The 6,816-nt window shown below is 41.1% G+C and overlaps 1 protein-coding gene across 2 annotated transcripts; it reads right to left on the bottom strand.

Annotated features, from left to right (window-relative positions):
• Positions 1-2,312: 2,312 nt before the first annotated feature.
• Positions 2,313-6,811, bottom strand: dolpp1 (dolichyldiphosphatase 1). 2 transcript variants are annotated; one of them, XM_062477491.1, is made up of 8 exons: positions 6,636-6,811; positions 5,817-5,917; positions 4,909-4,993; positions 4,683-4,782; positions 4,463-4,561; positions 4,168-4,296; positions 3,909-3,998; positions 2,313-3,760 (listed from the first exon to the last, which is right to left on the bottom strand). In XM_062477491.1, exons 1-8 carry the CDS (start codon positions 6,709-6,711, stop codon positions 3,724-3,726), a joined length of 717 nt encoding a protein of 238 aa, XP_062333475.1. In that variant the 5' UTR covers positions 6,712-6,811; the 3' UTR covers positions 2,313-3,723. The 2 variants fall into 2 exon arrangements, with proteins under 2 accessions (XP_062333475.1, XP_062333474.1); XM_062477490.1 differs by having other exon boundaries at positions 4,683-4,785; positions 6,636-6,809.
• Between the last annotated feature and the right edge of the window lie 5 nt (positions 6,812-6,816).

Raw genomic sequence — 6,816 nt, 5'->3', positions numbered from 1 at the left:
GCAAGATTGAACTCTGAAACCTTGTCACAAAATAAAACAGATATTGAGAAGTTCAATTTCACTTAAAACTTAATTTTGAAGTTACTGCGGTTAGCCTTTGCACGAGTTGCATGCTCACACAATAGTATTAAAATTTCATTTTAAAAGACATCACACGGTGCAATCTTGTAAAAAAAAAAAAGTTCAATTCCACACTACAGGCATGCAAACAGGTCAGGGGTAAAAAAGGTGAGAAGGATACGGCGAACCCCCGACCCGCTATAGGGGGGTCCGGGGGCATGCTCCCCCGGAAGAAAATGTATTAAATTTGAAAGTTAAACGCATTAATCTGGTGCACTTTGAAAGCAAAATTAAGAGGCTAGATCTATGTAGAATATGTGCTCTTGTAAACAATGTCATTGTCTTTCAACCATAAAGATTTTTTTTGTATAGCATACATCATAAAAAACAATTAAACAAACAGGATTACCTGTGTTGAACTACTTTAAAAAGCAAAAGTCAAAAGCATCAGTTACTGTAAAGGTAACACACATCCAATAGACATCATTTTTTATATTGGATTACAATTGTTTCTACTCGATGATGTAAAATGGGTCCGTAAACCTCTCGCCACTCTGCCTCTGATTGGCTGTGAGGTTTAGGCATTAAGAGTGACGATTGGTTCCAGAGCCAGTTGTAAAGTTGGGAAGCACAGGTAAAATGCTGTGTTGCCCCGCCCCCATCGGATCTGCACGAATCACGTAAGTTACCCATTTTGGTTTCAAAAAGGTGAGTCTCACCTAAAGGTAAGGAGTTTGCATGCCTGTATTGTTTGCACCTTCCGGCCACAGTCAATTCCGTGTTTGTGTAATGGCGAATAAAACCAAATTCTGATTCTTCTGATGACCGAAGGCCTGTCTGCTTCAAATTCAACAAACTGTAGGTTTACATTATGCTGCCCTCAAGTGGGCAAACTGAAGAACTGGCAGTGATGTCAATTCTCTGCAAACTGTCTTGTAACAGAACTTGCCTCAGCCTTAACACTTTAATATTTTCAAAAGACGCTTTCTGGTCAAATAAAAAGGTAACAATTTTGGATTTAAGTTACACTTTTAAAATAGGGAATATTTATAATTAGACCAAGGATAACTTAAGTCAGCTCAGAAAACAACTGTACTTTAATTGGTAACCATCTTTGCAAACCTCCCATTTGCAAAGGTTATTCTGACCACTTGTGGTTGTGGTCAGTCAGACTCTTATTTCACTCAGGAAAAAAAGATGTATTTAACAACAGGGTTTTTAACTGATCACATTAGCCATATATTAAATGGAAAATTGACACTTCACTTTTAAATTCATCAGTCCAGTTTGGAGTGCCCTGACAGGGCCCATTGAGCTCACTCCTGCCCAGCCTTGAGTTTCTCCTCAATTGTGTGATCCCTCTTTAGCCTCCCATGCAGGGAGGGCTCTTGGCCAGACTGGGGTGGCTGCCTCACTGCTGCGGGCTCTTAGCTTGGAGTCAGAGCTGTGGCGCTGTATTAGTTCAAGTTCAAGTCTTTTGTTATTAAGGAGAGGCCATCAAAGCGTGGAATGACCACAAGGACTCTGAAATGGGACTCGGAGCCAGAGGGCACGGTGTGCATGTGGCTTTCATTGTGAACTCTAAGTGTTCAGGCTCAAGAGCCTGGGTGAGCTGGGATTTGAAGTGGGCTAAAGTCCTCGTAAAGGTAGAGGTGGTCGAAATGTGACGAGCACTGCAGATAACAGTGGACAGCATCGGGGTCAATGCTATGAACCTCTCAACCTAAAAAGAAAACAGAATTGTACGTATTAGCCAATTGTAGTACAATTGGCTCATGCAGGCATGCAAACAGGTCAGGGGAAAAAAAGGTGAGAACGATACGGCGAACCCCCGACCCTCTATGGGGGTCCGGGGGTATGGTCCCCTCATGAACATTTCTTAAATTTTAAAGTTAAACGCATCAATCTAGTGAACTTTGATAGCAAAATTAAGAGGCTAGATCAATGTAGAAAACCTCTCCCCACTCTGCCCATGATTGGCTGTGAGGTTTTCGGCATTAAGAGTGACAATTGGTTCCAGAGACAGTTGTAAAGTTGCGAAGCACGGGTAAAATGCTGTGTTGGCCAAGGACACAACCCCCCCCCCAAATAAAATCTGCACAAATCATGTAAGTGACCCATTTTGGTTTAAAAAAGGTGAGTCTCACCTAAAGATGAGGAGTTTGCATGCCTCTAACTAGCACTCCAAAGATCAGAGTAACACTCATTAGGCATCTCCCTCTCCCATTTCTTGGTGAAAAAGAGACATGGTAAACAGCGGTACATAAACACAATTTATTTATTCAGCCTGATATGGGTTACAAATGGAAAAAACTATGATAAATTAAGAGAAATGCTTCCCTTTGTGGAGATATGATATGACAGTTCAAATCACTTCAGAGCCTCAACACACAGCCTTACTGCACCACCCTGGTGGTGAGGAAAACAGCTTAGAAAAATGCTACGATTGACCCGAGGTTTTATATACATAAACACACACACATATATATATATATATGTATATATACACATATATATAAACATTTTTCCTCTCAGCAAATCGTTTGTTTCATCCCCCGATGATGTGGAACATTGTCTTTAAAAGGCAGGTAAACAGAAAGATTCCAATTTCATGTTCTCTTTATAACTTCAGACAAATAGAAAATAAGAAAAAACTAAACAATTTCCCAGGAAACTTTGATCCCTGGAAGATTTCATAAAACACTTCCTTATATACCTCGAGGAAGCCTAACCAAAAAATATATGAAAAAAAATATTTAACATATAAAGCTCTGTGGTGGTTCTTATGCACTGCCTCAATAATCTCTTCAACAAAAGCAAAAAGACTTTTGATGCTTAAGTCATTAGCTTTATACTATAGGTGAGGGCATAGATGCTTGCAAGTCAGTTCTGGATCCAAATACAGAGGTTGGACAACCATTAAACACAGACAGATGCTAGAGGGTACCAGAGGCAAAAAATAAACACAAAAACTAGGGGGTTTCTTTAACATGTAACTAGTGTAATTTTTCCACAAAGTGCAAATAATTGTTTATATTACATTTTAACTAGAGTTATTAAGTTAAATTGTTCTCTTCTGTTATACAAGAATGAAAAAAAGTTACTTTAATTTTCCAAGTTATTGTACCCATTACCAAATAAATCCCCAACTCAATCATTTTCAGCCTCAACCAACTACCTACACCAAAATAAAAGGAACTTACTGAACTAACTCAACCAGCTAACCATGAGTCTGCAAAAACAAAATAAAAGATTCACAAATTTCATGCTGTACTAATAACCAGCCCAATGTTTGTTAATTGATAGAGCCCTCTTTCTCTTACAGTACACGTTTACTGTCAGCGTGCGTTTACAGTTAAAATATATATTAATTTATAATTAAATAGTATGCCTCTTGCACGGACTTGCATGCATTGGGGAGCATTTTGGGCAAGCTGTACAAGAAGGAGAGGCATGTGGCCGGACATTCTCCCGTTGTCAGTTCCCCAGCCAGGTCCAGGCACTCTCTTTTGGTCCACCTGTAAACGGTTTGGCCCTTTTATTCATAGCAACCAGGTCAGTCCAGAAGATGGTGGCTCTCCAGTGTGTTTTCTTGAGTATTTGTGTGTTTGTGTGTGTCTGTGTGTGATCCTTTAACTCAGTTTCACCAAGGGACCACTGAGATCACTGAAGTTTTGTTCCGAGTTTTCGTTGTCTGTTTCTGTGACATGGAGATTTACAACAATAAAATGCATTAAAAAAACAAAACAACTATCAAGTATCAAACAAAAAATATCAAGACATGTTCTTAAAAACACAAACTGTCAAATATATTTTAGATGTGGAAAAAAACATGTAGAAGACCTCACCTCGCTTCAGATCTGGTCACTGTGTACTCAAACCAGAGGATGTTGGGGATCAGGCTTGTGTCTCGCACCAGAAAGAACTCTGATATCGGCCTGCATTCAAGAGGACATAAGTAATAAAGACTTGTCAGATAAAGAGAAAAAAATCAAAGAAACAAGCCTGTACGAGTAAATAGGAGCTAGCTGCCAGAATAGAGGCCGGTATTGGTTGGTTAACTTTCTAAGTCTGTGCTCTCCCCTGAGATGCGGCCCTGTTCCTCACCAAGCTGCCATCTTGGGGAACAGCGGTGTCAGCACCTCCTGCGTGAAGAAGAACCACACAACCCCGATAGTACTGCCAGTCACTCCTCCATAGAAAACCTGACTCCAGGTGTGGTACAACAGGTAAACCCTGAGGGGAACAATACACACACAAGCATCTTCAGCTTAACCGTTTCACACCACTACAAATCAGACATTGTTGGTTAAACTGGAAAGATCCATTTCTTTAATATTACAATACACACAGTAATAGAATCTCCACAACTTCCTTCTACCATTGCCCCTCTCTTCCTTACCTGCTGTAGGACACCGATAAGGCCATCCCTAACAAGACGATGGACAGTATGTGTCTCCACAGCAACTCCACACACCGAGCATTGTTCGTCTGATGCATTCTAAACAGCAGAGAGGGAGTATAAAGCTCTGACCACCCAGACAAAATCACCCATAAAATCTTCAGAGATCTCCAGAAAGATAGGGAAAATACTTTAAAAACTTTAGACCTGTGCGACTCACCTTAAATAAAGAAAAAGAAAGAAGTAAACCACAAAGAACCAGATGAACTGGGAATGACTGGAAGGCATGCCATACTCTGTGTTCAGGGTTGTATGTGTCCCTGCTGAAACAGACAAGAGAGTATGGTGCTGAGTTGAACATGTTTACGGATCAAAGAAGCTGCATGTGTTGGGTTATGCATGTCAACTTTGCAGTGTTAAGGTCATGTTTTGAATGTTTGGGTCACCTCCACAAGGGCGTGGCTCCCTAAGAATGTGCTTCAGCAGCCAGTTCACCCCTTCATTCAGCACCAGTCCACCAAAGAAGGAGATCTGTCAAACAGAAGAAGGTAAGATGATTTTAAAAAGCCCCAGAAGTGCAGGTAAGTTGCAGGGCTTTTTTCTGCTTCGTTATATAGACAGTTGGAGAGAGACAGGAAAGCAGGGGGAGAGAGGAAGACCTACAGGAAATGGCCTGAGCTGGAATCAAACCCAGGTTTATTTTTTTTACCAGGTAAGCCATTGGGGTGCCCCAGTGGCACAATTAATTTGAATACAAAGATTAAAGAGCCCAGCTCTTTGCATTTCTAACAGCTGTAGATTAGAGTACAGGTGTTTATGAGTATTATTTTGGGCTGAATCTGAGTTGAAGCAGGTTGTGAAAGAAATGTTGGGCTTATGTACAATGAATGTATTTTAATAGTTGTTTAAAAGTAGTTTACAGTTGGCAGAAAGGGATTTGGGTCAACCTTGATACAATGGAGATTAGTTTGACCACTTGGGGTAGATGCAAGGTTTGATGACCACCTAACTAGGAGACGTGAAGTCTAGAGACGTGAAGTCTGGGTGATTTGAGTTCTTGTCACCTGGGGGGAAGAGACAGATGGTCTGGAGACAATGTGGATTCAACTGTATTGTTTTAAGGAGTTAGCCAATGACAGAAGAGATTTGGTAAAGTTGCATATGGTATCATGATTGTGGATGGACCAATGACTTTTGAGAACTGTGTGGTATAAAATGGTCTGTTAACGATGTTCGGGGGGGGGGGGGGTGGCGTTACCAACACCTATGATGTTGGTAACTTTATTATGTATACGTCATACTTCAATTAAACATTAATTCTCTCAAAATTGTCCACGACAAGGGCTTCACTTACAGTGTGCAGTTCTCGCTTGAAAACTATGAGGGTGACGAAGCCCACCAGAACAGCCATTGGAAGTAGGCTGGTGTAGGCCAACACTTGTCCAGTCAGGTCACCTACAAATCATCAGACACACACAGAAGATGGTTGGTGGGAGGACATTTATCATATATTACAGTGAAGTTAGGGGAAATTCATAGCTCAGTAGAGATGTAAACTGCCCCTCTGGTACCCCCAGGAGGACTTCCTCATGATGGAACAAGTTCAAACTATAAAGTGTTGTAATTGACAAAGGATTGATTTAGAAAAACATGCAATCAACTGTACCTTGCTAACTAGTTAACTGGTCATTGTTAACTAACTAGGCAACGTTTTGTCAACCAGCTTGTCAAACATTGCTAGCAAGCATAGCTTTGCTAGCTAGCTAACAGAAAGAAGCTGATTGATTACATAGGGGACTACATCTGCACGTGCAATACTAAAAGATAAACACGAAAACCAATTTTAACTATGTTATATTTTGTTACGTGTAATATGTGAATACATTGTCATTTAGAACGTTTAAATATCAATGTAGCAATTTGGGCTAGTTAGCTTGGCATTGTGGACTTATTCGCTATCTGCGCATGCGGAACTGTCTCATAATTTGGCAGTTGTTGATACGTTGCCTGCAGAGCAGTGTATGCCTAAGCGCACTCCCTGTGTCACTATTCGGCAACTGCTGTTGATCGTGTCCATTCAGTAGCATACCACAGCACTTCTTTTAGGTATCAAACCTGCACGCCTAAAACGGACAGATGCAACCGAAAAACTAGGTTCGTTGCGAGCACTTACCGGCAGGGAACTCAACATGGGTTAGAGATATCGACCGCCATTGAGGTGGTGCCGAGCACTGCTCTTCCGACGCCATCTTACCCGGACACCGGGCAATGTGCACTGACAAATCACAATGAAACGCCCAAGTATGTCTACCAATAGTAAACGGAACCCCCTTTACGAAAACGACCCATTCACC

Source organism: Osmerus eperlanus, chromosome 14 (genome assembly GCF_963692335.1).
Source record: "Osmerus eperlanus chromosome 14, fOsmEpe2.1, whole genome shotgun sequence".
In the NCBI taxonomy this organism is placed as follows: Eukaryota; Metazoa; Chordata; class Actinopteri; order Osmeriformes; family Osmeridae; genus Osmerus; species Osmerus eperlanus.
The sequence above is the reverse complement of the archived record's forward strand: the minus strand, read 5'-3'. Positions and strand labels throughout refer to the sequence as shown.

What these genes read in the sequence shown, in the direction of transcription:
- dolpp1 (XM_062477490.1), bottom strand. Translation starts at nt 6,711, where the DNA reads ATGGCGTCGGAAGAGCAGTGCTCGGCACCACCTCAATGGCGGTCGATA. An exon ending in TTTCTTTTTCTTTATTTAAG is followed by an intron (nt 4,562 to 4,682) that starts GTGAGTCGCACA and finishes TCTGCTGTTTAG; the next exon opens with AATGCATCAGACGAACAATG. An exon ending in GTGACCAGATCTGAAGCGAG is followed by an intron (nt 3,761 to 3,908) that starts GTGAGGTCTTCT and finishes TCCATGTCACAG; the next exon opens with AAACAGACAACGAAAACTCG.